The sequence below is a fragment of the Thamnophis elegans genome, unplaced genomic scaffold (assembly GCF_009769535.1).
Source record: "Thamnophis elegans isolate rThaEle1 unplaced genomic scaffold, rThaEle1.pri scaffold_132_arrow_ctg1, whole genome shotgun sequence".
Classification (NCBI taxonomy): Eukaryota; Metazoa; Chordata; class Lepidosauria; order Squamata; family Colubridae; genus Thamnophis; species Thamnophis elegans.
Window position 1 is genome coordinate 17318 of NW_022473602.1, and position 20361 is coordinate 37678.

The window sequence follows — 20361 nt, forward strand, 5'->3', positions numbered from 1 at the left end:
AGGTTGAGAAACACTGATTTAGGGACTATACAGAGTTACAACGGCGCTATTTTGACCCAGCTCCCCACACATGACAAACGCTCTGTAATCAATGAACAATTCTTTTATGAGGAATGCCAGCAAAAATCTCTCTCTCTCTCACCGCAGGCTAACAACTCCATCCAGCAGGCAGATGAGTAGTTGTCTGCCACACCTATTCATCTCCGCCTCTGCCTTTTATCCCCAGAGCTAGGATGGGGCTTCACTAGCAGTGGTGGTTCTTCCATCCCAAGGACCGGCCCATAGATTTCCACTGCTCTCCTCTCCCCTCTGTCTTCTGCACACCTATTCACCTCTGCCCTCTGCCTTTTATCCCCAGAGCTAGGGTGGGGCTCTGCTAGCAGCAGTGGCTCTTCCATCCCAAGGACCAGCCCATAGATTTACTCTGCTCTCCTCTCCCCTCTGTTCTTCTGCACACCTATTCATCTCTTCCTTTTATCCCCAGAGCTAGGATGGGGCTCTGCTAGCAGTGGTGGCTCCTCCATCCCAAGGACCAGCCCACAGATTTCCACTGCTCTCCTCTCCCCTTTGTCTTCTGCACACCTATTCATCTCTGCCCTCTGCTTTTTATCCCCAGAGCTAGGGTGGGGCTTCGCTAGCAGCAGTGGCTCTTCCATCCCAAGGACCAGCCCATAGATCTCCACTGCTCTCCTCTCCCCTCTGTCCTTCTGCACACCTATCCATCTCTGCCTTTTATCCCCAGAGCTAGGATGGGGCTCTGCTAGCAGCGGTGGCTCCTCCATCCCAAGGACCAGCCCATAGATTTCCACTGCTCTCCTCTCCCCTCTGTCTTCTGCACACCTATTCATCTCTGCCCTCTGCCTTTTATCCCCAGAGCTAGGGTGGGGTTCTGCTAGCAGCAGTGGCTCTTCCATCCCAAGGACCGGCCCATAGATTTCCACTGCTCTCCTCTCCCCTCTGTCTTCTGCACACCTATTCATCTCTGCCCTCTGCCTTTTAATCCAGAACTAGGGTGGGGCTTCGCTAGCAGCAGTGGCTCTTCCATTTCAAGGACCAGCCCATAGATCTCCAGGGAAGGGAAAAGAAGAGGAGGAAGGAAGGAAGAAGGAACGAGGGGAAGGAAGAAGAAAGGAGAATGAAGAATGAAGAGGGAAGGAAAAAGAAGAGAAGGAAGGAAGGAGGAAGGAATGAGGGAAGGAAGAAGAAAGGAGAATGAAGAATGAAGAGGGAAGGAAAACGAAGAGAAGGAAGGAAGAAGGAAGGAGGGAAGGAAGAAGAAAGGAGAATGAAGAATGAAGAGGGAAGGAAAAAGAAGAGAAGGAAGGAAGGAAGGTTATAATGAGAATGAGTGAGGGTATCAGGGAAGTCCTGCCTTAGCACTTGGCCACCACAGGTGTCCTTGGCATGAGCCCCATGTCACACCCACCATGGTCATGCCCCCGGCCACACACCCCGCACACCCTCTGGCCCTCCAAGGTCAAACACGACTCTGAGGCAGCCCTCCATGAAAATCGAGTTTGACCCCTCTGATCTATGTGATTTCATTCATGCATGAGCTAGACAAGACCTATGGAAGATTGTTCTCTGCAACAAGGTTATTATGAGCACAACGATGGGAAGCCTTTCAAAATAACCACAGCAGAGAAGACCTGAATTTGGTCAATCTACAGCTTTGATGGGAACCTTTCGACTAGAGGAACGGGAACTAAACATTGTCCTAATCCCCTGCCCATTTCAAGTGCTGCTGGAAAGCGTTTACTATCAGAAAGAGGAGGATGATTTTTTTGTTTTTGAAAAAAAAAACCCTTTTGGGAAACTGGAAACTCTTAGTTTGGAACAAAGGCAAGAACTGAAATTGTGAAGGAGGCATCTGAAAAGCCATCATGTAGAAGGACGTGAGTTTTTCTTTCCTCTGACCTTGGAGATCTGGCGTCCGATTCGTACCGATGGGGGATTTTGTTCTTGGAGGCTGAAAGAGAGCAAGCAATCCTTGTGAAATTGGGGCGTGTGTTCACATTCCCCATAGAACGACATCTCGTACACGCTGCCCATGGTAAGCAGTGAATTTGCGCCTCTCCTCTGGAACGGAAGCATCCGTGTTCTAATTATGAGATCGCTCTGGTGTCTTGGAAAACTAATTGCACTATTATGAATTTAAGAAGAAAACAGCCAGGAAACATGAGAGATGAGGAACAGATGTTGTAGAGTTTACAAAACTCTTAAGGGGACATCCAAACATGGTATGAAATCTAAGGATCACTAAGGAGCTACATGTTAGAATCATAAAGTCACAGAATTAGAGGGCTGGAAGGGACCTTGGAGGTCTTCTAGTCCAACCCCCTGCTTAAGACAGGAGTTAAACCAATGATCGAAAATTGAGGACTGTTTGAGGAGTTGGAAGGGGGTCTTCAGATCACGCAGTCCAAGCCTCTGCAGCGAGCTGGAAACCAGTCTGAACTATGCAGGGGAGCTGACTATCTCATCCAAAGATTGTCCTCCAGCCCTCCATCCCCACCACGGATCGTACCTGGAAGCCCTTAATGTTTAATCTTCTCCTAAACTGAGGTGGATCCAAGGGGAAGAATTTGCTGTCTTCGGGGGATTCTTCAGAAGTTGAAGAGTCATCTGCCTCTTGGCCGTTGGTTTTGGGTCTGGAGGTTTCCAGCATCTGAGAAATCACAGTGAAGGGCAAATTCCGTGGCAAACTCTGGAAGAAATAGAATAGAATAGAATAGAATAGAATAGAATTTTATTATTTGTATGCCGCCCTTCTCCGGGAGGACTCAGGGCGGCGAACAATTCAAGGGGGAAAAAGGGGAACATAAAAAACAAATTACAAATAATAAAAGTAAACAACAGTCGCACAACCATACATGTCGAGAGGGGAGGGAACTCATCACCCCCAGGCCTGCCGGCAAAGCCAGGTTTTGACGGCTTTTCGGAAGGCCTGGAGAGAGGTGAGGGTCCGAATCCCTGCGGGGAGTTCGTTCCAGAGAGCCGGAGCTGCCACAGAGAAGGCCCTCCCCCAGGTAATAGCCAGGTGGCATTGGCTGGTAGATGGCACCCAGAGGAGGCCAACCCTGTGAGATCTAATGGGTCTGTGGGAGGTAATTGGCAGCAGGCTGTCTCTCAAGTACCCAGGTCCAATACCATGAAGGGCTTTATAAGTTACGACTAGCACCTTGAAGCGTATCCGGAGACTGATCGGTAACCAGTGCAGCTCGCGGAGGATAGGTGTAATGTGGGTGTACCGAGGTGCACCCACAATCGCTCGAGCGGCTGCATTCTGGACGAGTTGAAGTCTCCGAATACTCTTCAAGGGCTGCCCCATGTAGAGCGCGAGAAAGAAGAGGATGGGTTTTAAAAACTGGCCACTTCCATCTAGAACATAGAACAAAAGGCTTGGAAGCGACCTTGGATGTCTTCTAGTCCATCCCTCTGCTCAAGACCCTCTACCATTCCAGACAAGCTGCTGTCCAATCTTTTTCTTGAAAGCCTCCAGTGATGGAGCATCCGCAACTTCTGGAAGCAAGTCGCCCCCATCGATGAATTGAATTCATCTAGGACATTGATCAGGAAACGGAGCCTGTAAGGTGGACCTTGTCAACCTTCACTGGATGTCTTCTGACTTGGGACACCCAAACCGAAAGCAGCGGAAGGTACAACTTACCTGGTCATAACCGTTGTCCTTGGAGAGGCGTCTGAGTTTGCACTCCAGGTTAATGATACACGCTTCCTTCCGGACCATTTCAATCCTCAGGTCATTGTTTTTTTCCTCCAATTCCCGAATCTGCTTCCGGTGTTTGTCCTTCTCAATCAGGCACTGGGAATATTGTATTTGGGCCTCATCCCGGGAGTGGAAGGCCTTCGGAGGAAAAACAACAAGAGTTCAACACCATGAAAAAGCTACTGAAGGACTGAGATAGAATAAGATAGAATAGAGTAGAATAAAATAGAATAGAATAGATGGGATGGAATAGAATAGAATAGAAGATAGGATAGGATAGGATAAGATGTAGAGTAGAGTAGAGTAGAATAGAATAGAATAGAATAACAGAGTTGAAAGGGACCTTGGAGGTCTTCTAGTCCAGGCAGGAAACCCTACACAACTTCATACAAATGGTTATCCAACATCTTCTTAAAAACTTCCAGTGTTCACAACCTCTGGAGGCAAGTTGTTCCACTGATTAATTATTCTAACTGTCAAGAAATTCCTCCTTAGTTCTAGGTTGCTTCCCTCCTTGATTAGTTTCCACCCATTGCTTCTTGTCCAGCCTTGGAGAATAGCTTGACTCCCTCTTCTTTGGGGCAACCCCTGAGCTATTGGGACACTGCTATCATGTCTCCCCTAGTCTTTCTTTTCATTAAACTAGACCTACCCAGTTCCTGCAACCATTCTTCATACGTTTTAGCCTCCAGTCCCCCAATCCTCTTTGTTGCTCTTCTCTGCACTCTTTCTAGAATCTCAACATCTTTTTTTACATTGTGGCGACCAAAACTGGATGCCGTATTCCTAGTGTGGCTTTACCAAGGCATTATAAAGTGGTATTAACCCTCCACGTGATCTTGATTCTATCCCTCCGTTTATGCAGCTCAGAACTCAAGAGCATCATATCCTTCAATGGGAAGCCCGCCATCCATCACATGGTTTGAACCAACTACATTCCACCCCAGGGCTTTGTGAATTAATGCTTTTAATAGTTGTGTTTTGTTTCATCTTGCTCTTTTATATGTGCGCCGTGCACATTTAAAGATGTTCCCTGCTACGTGTGTTCCAGTAAACGAAAAGGGAGTTGGCTCAATCAATGGAATGTAATTCCATGGGGTTTCGCCGCCCACATCTCCCCAGCATCTGCTACCAGAGGTTCCTCGGTCATTTTCAAGCACCTGATCTCGCTCCTTCTCCACCTCTTCCAGCTGTAGCATGACGGTGTTCATGCGATGCTTGTACATCTCACAGTCTTTCCCCAGAGTCGAGCATTTTAACTCCAGTTCTTGTTTCTCTTCAAGGTACTACAAGGAAATAAACGAAGATGATGGTCCATCAAGATCCAGCCTATGTCAGGCCTGCAGTCACCTTTTTGTTTGGATCTCTGGCCTGCCACACTGTCTGTTATTCTACTATAGCAATAGCAATAGCAGTTAGACTTATATACCGCTTCATAGGGCTTTCAGCCCTCTCTAAGTGGTTTACAGAGTCAGCATATCGCCCCCAACAATCCGGGTCCTCATTTCACCCACCTCGGAAGGATGGAAGGCTGAGTCAACCTTGAGCTGGTGAGATTTGAATCGCTGTACTGCAGATAGCAGTCAGCTGAAGTGGCCTGCAGTACTGCACTCTAACCACTGCACCACCTCGGCTTACTATGCATTTTCTATGGTGGGAAAATGGGAGGGGGGGGAATTGTACGGAGTTAGATGATATGTAGCCATAACAACATTCTTTCTAAAAAGCCAAGGTCATCCTTTGCCTCGGCACCTCTGCACCTGACCGGAACTGGATGGGTGGAACTGCCAGCATGGCAGTGGGAGATTGGACCATGGGATGGACTTGTGGGTGTGGGGGCAGGATCTTGAACTTTCAACTGGGTGAGGAAAACCGGGAAGCTTTCAGATTCGGGTTTTCCCAGATGTGCCAACATGGCTCTCTTCATAAATTGGAACTTTGAGGAATCCTTTGCCTCGGACTCCGATTTAATTTTGAGTGCTATTTGGAACTCCGAGAGCCCGTCCCAAAATGTAGAACTCCCCTCTGCAAACTACTGCTTCACCTTGACAGCTTGCAAAAGGGAGGAGAGTTTGAGAGGATGTTGCTTTGAATCTACAGGTTATGACCTTAATTCAAAGCATGCTAACTCCTAAAGTTGGAGGAGATGTCCCTGTAGACAGGAATCCTGCATGGCATGTAAGAAATGGAGTTGGTTCATACATTTATACAGATGATCTCTGGGTAACCCAAGAATCCAAACAATACCAATCAAAAGAGTATCTAGATAAGCAGGTTGAGACTCTAAATTAGATAGATCTAGGACAGGGGTCAACAACCTTAAACACTCAAAGAGCCACAAAGGTCCTAACTGGAAGCCCTCCGTTCAATTCTGGAGCCAACCAGAAGTCCAGTTCCCCCACCATAGAGTCTCCTCCTAGTGTGGCATCCTTTTTCCTCTGCTGACCGGAAGTCCAGTTCTCCCACCATAGAGTCTCCTCCTAGCACAGCATCCTTTTTCCTCTGCCGACCAGAAGTCCAATTCTCCCACCATAGAGTCTCCTCCTAGTGTGGTGTCCTTTTTCCTCTGCTGACCGGAGGTCCAGTTCTCCCACCATAAAGTCTCCTCTTAGTGTGGCGTCCTTTTACATGTCCTAACTGAAAGCCCTATCAATTGTGGAGCTGACTGGAAAACCCGCCCCTTGCCATAGAGTTTCCTCCTGGCGTGCCTTCCTTCCCCCTCAAAACCAGAAACTCCTCTCAAAATTATGCTGCCAACTGGTGACAGGGAGCCGCAGCCGAGGGATGAAAGAGCCACATGCGGCTCCAGAGCCGCAGGTTGCTGATATCTGATCTAGGGCAAACCTGAATTCTATTTTACCTTATCCCGGAGATCTTCTGCATGACGGATCTCTTCCTGGAGATTAAAGATCTTATTGACCAACTCTTGGCGATCCTCAAGTGCTTCTTTGCGGTCGTGTTCTAGGATATCCAAAATGGCTTTGTCGGAATCTGGCAATCTGGGCTTCCCAGCCTGTAGTAAAGAAACGGGGACAGTTGGACAGCGAGTAGGAAGGGGAAAGAGCGATGTGGACAGATTAAAAAAAGTGGAAGATTTTCTAATTTCAGATGCCCTCGGCACAATAAAAGATGAAAAGAAATAAACCATAATTGCAGGTGAATGTTTTGGACCAGCGCTCACCAACTGGAGGTCCGCGAGAAAATTTGGGTGGTCTGCAAAAAAGTTATTTGCATTTTTTTATATTGCACTAAATACTACTTATCTTTTTAAAAAAAAATCATATTCGTGGTCCAGGGGATTTAAAATTATGAATGTAGTGATCCCCGTTGTCCAAAAGGTTGGTGACCCCTGGTTTAGATCTAAGTTTTCTGCTGATCTTTCATTTGCATCCTAAGTTTGCAAACTCGGTTGGGATGAGCAAAGTGACAATGTTAGTAGCGATCAATCTGCATTCCCCCCGCTTTTTGTTTTCCAGGACATTTCTGAATTAGACACTGTGTCAGACCTGCAATTATATTCCTTTTAGAATTTTGGCCTGCCACACTTTCTCTTATTTCAATATGCTGCTTCATTAGAGGGGGGAATAAATAGGAGTAGGATTGTGGAATGTATTGTTTTCATTCTTTATTAGAAGCCAAGGTGATCTTTTGTCTCCGCACTTTTACACCTGACCGGAAGTAGCTGGGTGTGGATGCCAGCGTGGAAGAAGAAGATTGGACCACGTGATGGATTGTGGGTGTGGGGACGAGATCATGAACTTTTAACTGGGATGGGATTCTGATGTCATTTCCAGTATTGGGATTAACACAGATGTGCTAAGATGTCTGCTTTATTAAATTGGAACTTTAAGGATCGTTTTGCCTTTGATTCTGATTTAATTCTACATGATACTTGGAACGCTGACACGCTGCCTGCTTGGAATATTTGATCTCCTCCAGGATCTGCCCTTAACTGGACCTTCTCTAAGCAAAGGCCATCTGTGATTGAAATTCTAGGAACTGGATCTCCCCAAAAGATGCTTTTGCAGAAGGCCACTGGACTTTCTTGGCGTTTTCTGTTTCTCGTTGAAAACGTTTAGCTTTTCATTTCACTTTTCATTCTCAAGGAACTGAGAAGACCTTTCTTGGATGAGAAGTGAAATGTTTCCAGGGAAAACAAAGGAAGTCCTGTGGCCTTTTGCAAAAGCACCTTTGGGACAACCATGATGATGGAGAATCTCCATAAAGATCCAGGAATTGGATTCCAACCCAGCTGGTGAGCAGCTGGTCTCAGAAGACGCATCAACAGCAGCCTATCCAAACTTTAAATAGGACGGTGGGACTTACTCTCAAGGAAATCTCTAAAGTTACAACATCCGCTCCTTCATGGCCACCATGAAGACCTTCTACGTCTGCTCCAATTAGTTCCTGCTTTATTTCTCTGCTGCTTTACACCCAACTAGCGATTCAATTCAAGCTAGCCAAGCTAACACTTTTCATCTTCCAAATTATTATTTTCAACGCGTCTCCTGGGAAGACGGACAGCTGGCAGAAGCGGGGAGGGAAAAGGCAGGAAGGTGACAATATGGTCGAATGGGGATGACGCTGAACTTCTGCACCCTCAGATCGGTGGTGGTGGGGGATTGTTTCTAGCTCAGCAGGCGGCCGCCACGTGACCAATCTCTTTTTCCTTAAGAAGAATCTGCGAATGCTGCCCAGGAAGACAATAATAATTCTGGTTCTCTCCTATTCTTGTCCAACTTTCCGATTCTTGCCAAACTCTGCTGCCATTCCCCCGTCGGAGCCTGAATCTGCGGAGGAAGACGAGCCGGAAGTGGAACCGACGGACATCTAGGCGGAGGCTTCGTTGGCTTGGGAGGAAAGTCCCCCTGCGCTTTCAGGATTGGAATGGCTTGTAGGCAGGAAGGAAGAGGGGGCAGGATGACCAAGAGAGGCTAAGCAGTGAACATGAGAGACAGAGCCCAGGCGAGGAGCAAGGACCACCCACTCCTGATCCTTAGGCATGGAGAGTGGAGAGAAGGCGGGAACAGTGCAGGCTGACCCGACTACTTGGGAGGAGAGTGTCCCGCCCCTCTTCACAAGGCACGCCTGGGGGCTGAGATTTAGGGAGACACTTTGTGGGAGGGGACATTTGTTGGGAACAAACACCGAATTCAGGGAGTGTTGAGTGGACTTTCCTAGATTCCTTGCATTCTTTCTGGATTTCTGGATTACTTTCCTTGGACCTTTGCTTCCTGGACTCATCAATTTGCCCTGCTGGATTTCTTGCTTTGAAGCCATGGTGCTCACAGCGTTGGGCTGGAACATTTGCAGCCAGAGGCTGCTTGAGGTGTGTGTGTTTCTTTGTGTGTGTGTGTGTGTGTGAGAGAGAGGAGGGATCACTTTGCTCTGGGACTTGCCAGAAACATGGGAGCGTTTGGGGAAATTTGGAGCAATAAGGGGGTGGTTTGAACTGCCAGCTGCAATAGCAATAGCAGTTAGACTTATATACCGCTTCATAGGGCTTTCAGCCCTCTCTAAGCGGTTTACAGAGTCAGCATATCGCCCCCACAGTCTTGGTCCTCATTTCACCCACCTCGGAAGGATGGAAGGCTGAGTCAACCTTGAGCCGGTGAGATTAGAACCGCTGAACTGCAGATACCAGTCCGCTGAAGTGGCCTGCAGTACTGCACCCTAACCACTGCGCCACCTCGGCCCGTGTTACCTCTGTGCCATGCCCCTGGTCATCACACCTGTACCCTGGTCAACTGTAGTTTGCAAGTAGCAGAAATCAGGGTTAGGGTTGGGTTAAGGTTGACCATCCTTCTCAATTCCTGTACTCGCCCATCCTAAGTTCCAAGATCATCAGATATACCAGCCAGAAATTAAAAACTTGCTCACCTGGATTATAGACTGCAGCTCCTGAATTTTGGTCTTCAGCACCTCGTTCTCGTGCTCCAGTTCAAAAACTTGTTCTTTCTTCGGCCGGTTCTCGATATCGTTTTTGAGTTTCAGAGACTGGTTCCTCTCCAGCTTGCATTCTTCCTCCATTTTATTCAGCTTGTGTTTCAGCTTGTCGATCTAAGGTAGCCCCACAGAGAGCCAAGATAAACAAAGAGGTATCAGTCACCAAGTACCTCCTGTTGTAGGAAGAAATCCTTGCTCCATATGGTGTCATCAACAGCAACATCTGTTGCGATGGTCTCCAAATCGAATTCCCCAAGCCATCCTGGGTGTTTTCAAACCAGAATGAAGGACGCTGGTTAATTTTCGATAAGACACATTGCAGAGGCAGAAATAATGACTCCGATAACAGTTTCGTTAGTGAAGAGCAAGCGGGAGAAACAACAAAGTCAATTTAAAGAGATTTCAGACATTACTCAACAGGGCTAAAGAATGCAGGAAAGCATGATGAAGTAGCTAGATGAAGTAGCTAGTAGCTAGACGAAACTTCTCATCATAGAGTTAACCAAGTCAGAGTTTGGGCAGTGTGAGTATTATTATGAGATAAACCCAGGAGCGAAACAGAGCCCACAGAACTTTTATACAATTAATAGTGGTTTATATATACATCAGAGGTGGGTTCCTACCGGTTCGCACCGGTTCGGTAGAACCGGTTCGTCAAATCTACCGAAGAGGTTAGAAGAGGTTCCACCAGTGGACCCGGAAAGCAGGCCACACCTACAGAAGAGGTTCCAAAATTTGTTGAAACCCACCACTGAGCAAGGTGGTGAGGTGGTGGTGCAGAAGACCAGCAAGGCGCTAATCTTCCCTCTGTAAGTAGCTGTCTTTATTGTTTTGTGTGCTGGTTTCATCCCAATGGTGGCATTGAAAGAGCTCATTTCTGGGTCTCCTCTTTCTGCAGCCCATTCATTGGAGTCAGTGATACTGAAGACTGGCAAGAACAGTCATCTTCCTACCGTAAGTAGCTCTTTTGTAGTTATTTTAATGTTATTGTAGTTCATCCATTGGGGCAAAGAATTCAGTGACATCGTCTTGGCCACTCCCACCCGGTCACATGGGTGGCAGGCCACTCCCACCCAGTCACATGGGCGGCAAGCCCCTCCCACCCAGGCACATGGCCAGCAAGCCACTCCCACAAAGGAGACCACACCCACAGAGTAGGTTCAAAATTTTTTTGAAACCCACCACTGATATACATATACAGACATACACATGGTAGATAAAATCCCTTACCACTCAGCTGGGACACCAGGAGAGAAAATGAATATGCATGACGAGAGAGAGAAACACCCTCTAATGGACCCCTATATATATATATAGACACCTCATTGCATCAGCTTACAGTCATTGCATCAGTGCCTGGTTTACAGCTTACAACCTTACATCAGCTGGCAGCTATTAAATCCTCAGTACCTGACAACTTTCACAACCAAGCACAGAAAGAAAAAAAAACTTTGGAAATGAAAAATGATATACTTATGCCTTAATTGAAGAAAGTAAATGATGATATAATTATGCTGTGAAATAATCTAACAATGACACAATGAAGAATTAATATACAGTCTGGGGATATAATGTATAAGGTTAAGAACTTATTGTAATGATATTTCGCTGCTGATAAGCAATTCTAATAGGGGAACAAATGAAAACTGGTATATATAGGCAGCGATGCTTTGTTGAAAAATGAAGGAATAAGATCTCTGTTTGAAGGTACGAAATGCAAGGTTAACAATAAATATAAGTATACTTTCTGGGGAAAAATAATGCTAATGTTAACTGAATATATATTGTAGAATGAAGATAAAATCCCTTACCACTCAGCTGGGACACAAGGAGAGAAAATGAATATGCATGACGAGAGAGAGAAACACCCTATATATATATATATAGACACCTCATTGCATCAGCTTACAGTCATTGCATCAGTGCCTGGTTTACAGCTTACAACCTTACATCAGCTGGCAGCTATTAAATCCTCAGTACCTGACAACTTTCACAATCAAGCACAGAGAGAACAATTCTCAGAATTCCCAGGCACTGAAATCCAACCCATTTGGGGGTCCAAGAGCTGTGAAAAACTCTAGTTTCTAATCTAGAAGGTCCTTTTTCATGCAGTTGCCATTGAACCTAATTTACGAAGATCTCTCACCCTTGGTTATGTTGGTTTGGGATTGTGTTGGATCTGGTGTCACTTATTTTGGCCGTGCTGTGTGGGGGAATTCACTGGAGGAAGCAATTAGATTTCGAAGAGTTAGAGGTGAAAGGAAACCGGGCGGTGGCTGGACACCATCAGAGCTGACCCCAACCAGAGCATAGGACAACTCAAAGAAGTAGTGCAGAAGAGAAGAAGATGTGGAGAGACCTGGCTGATAGAATCACCAAGAGCTGGAAATGATTGAATGGATAACATCATTAGAAATTGATGGAGAGCTATAGGTTTCTTGCTACTGCCTCAGTGGTGGGTTTCAAATTTTTTTCGAACCTATTCTGTGGGCGTGGCCTCCTTTGTGGGAGTGGCTTGCCGGCCATGTGACCTGGTGGGAGTGGCTTGCCGGCCATGTGTTTTCTCTCTCTCTCCCTCTCTCTCTCTTTCCTTCCTTTTGTCTCTCTGTCCCTTTTTCTTTTTTTCTTTCATCTCTCTCTCACTTTTTTCTTTCTTTTTTCTTCTTTCTTTCTTCCTTCCTTCCTTCCTTCCTTCCTTCCTTCCTTCCTTTCTCTTTCTCTTTCTCTTTCTCTTTCTCTCTCTGTGTGAGTCTGTGTGTGTGTGTGTGTGTGTGTGTGTGTGTGTGTGTGTGTCAGTGGTGGGTTTCAAAAATTTGACGAACCGGTTCTACCAAACTGGTGCGAACTGGTAGGAACCCACCTCTGTACTGCCTCCTACATGATGCCCTCAAATATGGCCTGTCAACCCATTCATTCAAGGGTGCCACTTAAACCCTAAAGTGCTTTGCTGGTTTGGGGTTTTATATGAATCAAACACTGGCGATTTGTTAAAAACATGGACTGAAGACCACCGAATGAAAGGATCACCTAATGCAAAAGAGGAACCCAATGTTCTCAAGAACTTCCTCTCACCTGGAGCTGAAGGTCTCGGCTTCTCATCACGGCCATGTTCTTCTCTTCGCTGAGCTGGGCGTACCTCATCGCCAGGTTGTAGTTCTCATCCTTCACCTTGATCAGCTCGTCGTTGTAATTGTTCCTCTCGTCTTTCATTTTGTTGTATCTCTCCTGGAAGGTGAGCAGCTCGATCTTGTTGAGCTTCAGCTGCTTCCTCTCGTCTTCCATCTGGCGGGACTTGGCCAAGAGCTCGCAGCGCTGGGCGTCCTTCGTCTTGACTTGCTGCTGCAGCTTTATGATCTCGTTCATCAGGAAGTGAGTGAGACCCTCGTGTCCCTCTTCTACTGCGATGCAAACAGAGAAAGAAGCCGGCACAATGTAAGTCATTGCAACAAGCTAATGGTGGTGAGTAGCAGGAAGGGTTCAATTGATCAGAATGGGGCTAAACACCATGGTCCAAAAAAACCCTGTAGACCAGGGGTGTCAAACCTGTGGGCCGGATCCAGTGGTGGGTTTCAAATTTTTTTTGAACCTACTCTGTGGGTGTAGCCTCCTTTGTGGGAGTGGCTTGCCGGCCATGTGTTCTCTCTCTCTCTCTCTCTCTCTCTCGCTCTCTCTCTTTTCCTCTCTCTCTCTCTCCTTCCTTTTGTCTCTCTGTCCCTTTTTCCTTTTTTCTTTCATCTCTCACTCACTTTTTCTTTCTTTTTTTCTTTCTTTCTTTCTTTCTTCCTTTCTTTCTCTTTCTCTCTCTGTGTGAGTCTGGATGTGTGTGAGTGGTGGGTTTCAAAATTTTTTGGAACCTCTTCTGTAGGTGTGGCCTGCTTTCCGGGTCCACTGGTGGAACCTCTTCTAACCGGTTTGGTAGATTTGACGAATCAGTTCTACCGAACTGGTGCGAAATTGGTAGGAACCCACCTCTGGCCGGATCTTAGTGCCTAGTGCTTAGATTTGGCCTATGAGTCCACCCCGGAAACAGCGAAAGACTGGCTCCTCTGCCAATGAAAACGGAGCTCAGGAGGGCCATGCACAGGTGATGGAAATGCTTGTCCCGATTGTGGTTGAACGTTGAGGATTAACTGTATGACCTATCGTCTTCCAACAAAGCAAAGTCAATGGGGGAAAGTTGGGTTCACTTAACAACCGTGGCAAACAGTTGTAAAATTGGATGTGACTCAATGGGAATTCTTTCCTTGAAAGTTTTTTTCAACGGGGCAACTGGACTTCCTGGTTTTTCTTTCATTTCGCTTCTCATCCAAGAAGCTTCTTCACCTCTGACTGGATGGTTGGGGAATGGAAGGATTTATATTCCTTGCAGAGAGAGCTGGTCATTTGCATCCTCTTTAAAGGGTCATTGAGGCCACTTGGAGGTTTATCTGTGGGTCATCTGAATAATGTAGATGGGTGTGAAGACTTCCAGGTCCAAGTAGCCTCATGGACTCTGTAAAAAGGATGCAAACGACCAACTCAGTCTGCAAGGAATATAAATCCTTCCGTTCTTCTCCATCCAGTCAGAGATAAAGAAGCTTCTTGGATGAGAAGAGAAACGTCTTCAAAGAAAAATCAGAAAGTCCAGTTGCCTCCTGAAAAAAGCTCCTTTGGGACATCCAAGACCTGGATGCCTGAGAATCTCTGTAGACAATGAAAAATTCTTGTCTCAATTGTGATTATAAGGTAAAGGTAAAGGTTCCCCTCACACATATGTGCTAGTTGTTCCCGACTCTAGGGGGCGGTGCTCATCTCCATTTCAAAGCCGAAGAGCCAGCGCTGTCCGAAGACGTCTCCGTGGTCATGTGGCCGGTAGGACTCAACGCCAAAAGGGCATGGAACGCTGTTCCCTTCCCACCAAAGGTGGTTCCTGTTTTTCTACTTGCATTTTTTACCTGCTTTCGAACTGCTAGGTTGGCAGAAGCTGGGACAAGTCACGGGAGCTCACTCCGTTACACGGTGCTAGGGACTCGAACTGCCAAACTGCCGATCTTTCTGATCGACAAACTCAGCCTCTCATCCCCTGAGCCTTAATTGTGATTGAACCTTGAGGATTATCTGTACGATATATCAGAAACCTAATGTCCTACATTTTTAGTTCTTTTCCCCTACTCTGCTCCAAGCAACAAAGAACCAAGAAAGTTTATAAAGGATTTCCCCTATATTGATTGTTTGGAATAACAGATCCCCCCCCAAAAGTGAACCCCACTTACCAACGATAGTAGAAAAACGCCGCGTGGGTTCCTTCCCCGTTACTAATTTGTAGAGTTCAGGATAGTAAAACTCAAGGCTCTCCAAGAAGACCACGTAGCCCCTCTCTCCCTTTGTATGAAGGATGTCCAGGAGACGACCTACAATCAGGCCAAACATTGATCTGGTTACTAAAATAGAGAATTTCAATTTGAAACCGAAATTACAAACGAGATAAGAAGAGGTGAAAGTGGCATGAGATGAATGATCGTAGCTGTAGAACACGTGAGAAATTATATATGTGTGTGTGTGTGTTTGTGCATGCGTGTGTGTATTGCATTTTTGCTGATAAATAAACGAAGGGAGACTAGTATAGATCTATTTCAAGCTATTTAGCTCTCATCAGCTAGCCATACCCTTCCCTGGGATTTGAACCCGGGCTGTTTTTACAGGTTAGGCAGTTGTATTAGCCTCTAAGCCACAAGCTCTCCTCCCTCATCAGCTGAGCCAAGGGAATGATTAAGTGTTATGTCAAAGCACTTGGTATGCCCAAATAACTGCCTAATATGTAAAAACAGCCCAGGTTCAAATCCCAGCAAGGGTATAGCTAGCTGATGAGAGCTAAATAGATTGAAATAGATCTATACTAGTCTCCCTTCGTTTATTTATCAGCACAAATGCAACACAAAAATGGTTTCCTGCCTGGAGGGCTCCTAGGGTGGAGCCGAAAGGCAAAAGGGAAGCAGTATGCACCCTCCCATATTTGGGCATACCAGGTGCTCCGACATAAGACTTACTTATTTCCTTGGCTCAGCTGACAAGGGAGGAGAGCTTGTGGTTTAGAGGTTAATACAACTGCCTAATATGAAAAAATAGCCCAAGCTTGAATCCCAGCAAGGGTATGGCTAGCTGATGAGAGCTAAATAGCTTGAAATAGATCTATACTTCATTTATTTATCAGCAAAAATGCAACACAAAAATGGTTTCCTGCCTGGAGGGATCCTAGGGTGGAGCCGAAAGGCAAAAGGGAAGCAGTATGCTCCCTCCCGTATTTGGGCATACCAGGTGCTTTGACATAACACACACACAAACACACACACACACACACACACACACACAGACACAAAATACAGGCTGTGAAATTACCTTTCCCAGCACCAACCAAAATAACTCAAAAGAATACGCCATTAAAAAAAAAAAACCCTCCACAGAATATCAAAGCAAGACAGAACAAGCCTCATGCATAACATTTAGCAGAACGGGTGCTCTGCATATAAACCTCCCGGAATGTAATGCCATTTGTTTAAACACCAAATTGATATGCTGTCCTTCTGCTAAAAAAAAAATTAACATTTAAGGTGGCTTTTACAGTTTCCAAGAATAAAATAAAGGCAATTGTAATAAAACCTGAATGATAAACTAATTGACCTTTAAAGGCTTAGCTAAAGGGGGAATAAGTACTGGGTCTCCAAGGAAGGCTGGGGAAGCGGTCTGGAACTCTTACTCCGTTCAATCCCGCCAACAAGATTTCCCCCAAACCCCACCCCTGCCCTGTCTGGTTAAGATTACAACTTTGTTGTAATCTTTGCCGCTAATATTTCTGGAGATAAGTGGTTGGCTAGAGGGAAGGGATGGCTAACCCTTTTCTCTTTGCATGCCAAAAACTGTGCGCTGCGGCAGCCCATGTGCATGTGTGCATGGCCGCCCACATAATGCAATGCGCCCTGCTCCCTCCCGCTCCCGTGCGCATGCATGCAATCCCCCCTCTCCCCCCACGCATATGTGCGACCCCCCTTGCCTAGTTTTAGCAATAGCAATAGCAGTTAGACTTATCTACCGCTTCATAGGGCTTTCAGCCCTCTCTAAGCGGTTTACAGAGTCAGCATATATCGCCCCCACAGTCTGGGTCCTCATTTCACCCACCTCGGAAGGATGGAAGGCTGAGTCAACCTTGAGCCGGTGAGATTCGAACTGCCAAATTGCAGGCAGATGGCAGTCAGCAGAAGTAGCCTGCAGTACTACGTTCTAACCAGTGCGCCCTCATGGCCCTTCTTTCCTTCCTTCCTTCCTTCCTTCCTTCCTTCCTTCCTTCCTTCCTTCCTTCCCTCCCTCCCTCCCTCCCTCCCTCCCTCCCTCCTTCCTTCCTTCTTCCCTCCCTCCCTCCCTCCCTCCCTTCCTTCCTTCTGGGTCCTCATTTTACCCACCTCGGAAGGATGGAAGGCTGAGTCAACCTTGAGCCGGTGAGATTAGAACAGCTGAACTGCAGATAACAGTCAACAGAAGTGGCCTGCAGTACTGCACCCTAACCACTGCGCCACCTCAGCCTCCCTGAAGCCTCCTGGGACCAAAAACGGGCCACAGTGGGGGGCGCCACACTCCCCAATGCCCTGTTTTGTGACTAGCAGGCTTTCCCAAAGCCTCCTGCAACCAAAGATGGGGTGGGGGGCACACCTCCCCCCCCTGCACTCCCTCCATGCATGCGTGTGATACCCCCTGCCCCCATGAATGTCCATGCAACCCCCCTGTAAATGTGCATGCAACCCCACTGTGCATGCGTGCACATCTCCTGCATGCGCTGCTGAGACCTGAAAATCAGCTGGCTGGTGGGAGGCACGCATGCATGCGTGGTGCAGCTAAACTGGGTGACGGCTGACATGCCAGCGGAGAGGGCTCCGCATGCCATAAGTTTGCCACCACGGGTTGTAGTGGTTCCTTGGTGCTCTCTGAGCTTGGTGGTTCATCTTACCGGCCCGGTTGATCTTGGAGAGGAGCATCGGGGAGTTGAGCACCTCATCTTCATCCTGCTCGTCCAAGACTTTGCACTGGCGCAGGTACGGAGTCAGCTTGGCGGGGTTGATGTAACGGGTCAGCATATGACGATTGCATTCAACGTTCTCCCATAGAGCTTCCTCTTCATCCTTCAAGGTTTCGAGGCACTCGTCCATTTTCCCACGCTTCTCCCTAAAAGAAGACGTAGAGAAAAAGGAAAGACAGTTTGGTTCCAGAAAGATCCCACATTTTGTCCAGAAAAGAGCAACAAAGAGGATTAGGGGACTGGAGGCTAAAGCATAGGAAGAAGGGTTGCAGGAATTGGGTACGTCTAATTTAATGAAAAGAAGGACTAGGGGAGACATGATAGCAGTCTTCCAATATCTCAGGGGTTGCCACAAAGAAGAGGGAGTCAAGCTATCCTCCAAAGCCCCTGAGGGCAGGACAAGAAGCAATGGGTGGAAACTAATCAAGGAGAGAAGCAACTTAGAACTGAGGAGAAATTTCCTGATAGTTAGAACAATTAATCAGTGGAACAGCAGAAGTTGTGAATGCCCCAACACTGGAAGTCTTTAAGAAGATGCCGGAGAAGCCATTTTTCTGAAGTGGCATAGGGTTTCCTACCTAGGCAGGGGATTGGACTAGAAGACCTCCAAGGTCCCTTCCAACTCTGTTATTCTATTCTAAATATCAATCTGTTGAAGGTCCAACATCTTGTCCAGAAGAAAGCTTACAGAAAAAGAATTGAGTGAGCGTAACTGGTTTTATTATGCCACAAAGTCTCATGGATTCTACCCATGTTCATCAGATGTCCTGATGCTATAAAAGTAAAGGTTCCCCTCACACATACGTACTATTCGTTCCTGATTCTAGGGGGCGGTGCTCATCTCCGTTTCGAAGCTGAAGAGCCAGCGTTGTCCGAAGATGTCTCCTTGGTCATGTGGCTGGCATGACTAAACGCCGAAGGCGCACGGAATTCTGTTCCCTTCCCATCAAAGGTGGTTCCTATTTGTCTACCTACATTTTTATGTGCTTTCGAACTGCTAGGTTGGCAGTAGCTGGGACAAGTCACGGGAGCTCACCCTGTTATGCGGCGCTAGGGATTCGAATCGCCAAACTGCCGACCTTTCTGATTGATAAGCTCAGCGTCTTAGCCACTGAGCCACCGCGTCCCTGATGCTTTACCTCAAAGCAAAGAAACGTCTCCTTCTCTTTTGAAAAAATAAAATAAAAAAGCACCATTTGCATGGTTTCTCTCTCTCTCTCTCCCCTCCTTTGAAGGCGTATTTTTAGGTTGCAATTAAGGATGGCCATTCATTAATTTTTTACGACCGTTTTTTTCAACTATGATCTGAAGTGCCTTTCCTTAAGGCCGCATCTCTTTTCTTGAGATTGCACTGCCAAATAGCGGCAGAAACCACTTTTTTTCAGCCTTTTCTTTTCGCTCTTCACTTAACGGAGAAAAAAACAGCTAACCTAGATAGCAGGAGACTTGCAACGATAACCTAGAAAATCAACTTTATGCAGGAGGCCTCAGAGTAACAGGGTGAATGAACATCTTGTATTCGGACAAGGGGTGCACAAAGCCAGGAGATGGATGCCACAAGCCAAGATATCTTAGAGATCCAGGTTTTGTGGACGAGGGTGGTCTTGGAATGATGGTTCCCAACCCTTTGTTCCCAGGGCAACACGCAACAAGGCTGCCCATTTGTGTCCTGATTCCGCACTGCCCCCAAAAGCAGGAGCAATAGGAAGAGAGAAGGAATTGGTTTACAGAATTCAGCAAACAACAAGCAGAATAGAATAGAGTAGAGTAGAGTAGAGTAGAGTAGAGTAGAGTAGAGTAGAGTAGAGTAGAGTAGAGTAGAGTAGAGTAGCGTAGAGTAGAATTGGGTAGGGTACGGTAGGGTAGGGTAGTGTAGAATGCAGAATGCAGAATGAAAAATAGAACATAGAACAGAATAGAACAGATTAATGAACAGAACAGATTAATGAATAGAATAGGTAAGAATAGAATAGGTAAGAATAGAATAGGTAAGAATAGAATAGGTAAGAATAGGTAAGAATAGGTAAGAATAGGTAAGAATAGGTAAGAATAGAATAGAATAGAATAGAATAGGGTAGGGTAGAGTATGGTAGAGTAGAATGCAGAATGAAAAATAGAACATAGAACAGAATAGAACAGATTAATGAATAGAACAGATTAATGAATAGAATAGGTAAGAATAGAATAGGTAAGAATAGAATAGGATAGGATAGGATAGGATAGGGTAGGGTAGGGTACGGTAGGGTAGGGTATGGTAGAGTAGAATGCAGAATGGAAAATAGAACATAGAACAGAATAGAATAGAATGCAGAATGCAAAATAGAATGTAGAACAGAACAGACTAATGAGTAGAGTAGAATAGGGTAGGGTAGGGTAAAGTAGAGTAGAGTAGAGTAGAATTGGGTAGGGTAGTGTAGAATGCAGAATGCAGAATGAAAAATAGAACATAGAATAGAACAGATTAATGAATAGAACAGATTAATGAATAGAATAGGTAAGAATAGAATAGGTAAGAATAGAATAGAATAGGATAGGATAGGATAGGATAGGGTAGGGTAGGGTACGGTAGGGTAGGGTATGGTAGAGTAGAATGCAGAATGGAAAATAGAACATAGAACAGAATAGAATAGAATGCAGAATGCAA

At 46.2% G+C, this 20361-nt stretch overlaps 1 protein-coding gene across 1 annotated transcript in view; it reads right to left on the minus strand.

Annotated features, from left to right (window-relative positions):
- Positions 1–17859, minus strand: part of LOC116523267 (caspase recruitment domain-containing protein 11-like) — a 31377-nt gene extending 13518 nt beyond the window's left edge. Inside the window, 9 exon segments of the mRNA XM_032238363.1 lie at positions 1918–1969; positions 2528–2707; positions 3671–3865; positions 4888–5013; positions 6588–6740; positions 9608–9787; positions 12746–13071; positions 14926–15063; positions 17649–17859. Of these exon segments, the coding sequence (XP_032094254.1) occupies positions 1918–1969; positions 2528–2707; positions 3671–3865; positions 4888–5013; positions 6588–6740; positions 9608–9787; positions 12746–13071; positions 14926–15063; positions 17649–17847 (1549 nt within the window). The 5' untranslated portion in view covers positions 17848–17859.
- Positions 17860–20361: the final 2502 nt, after the last annotated feature.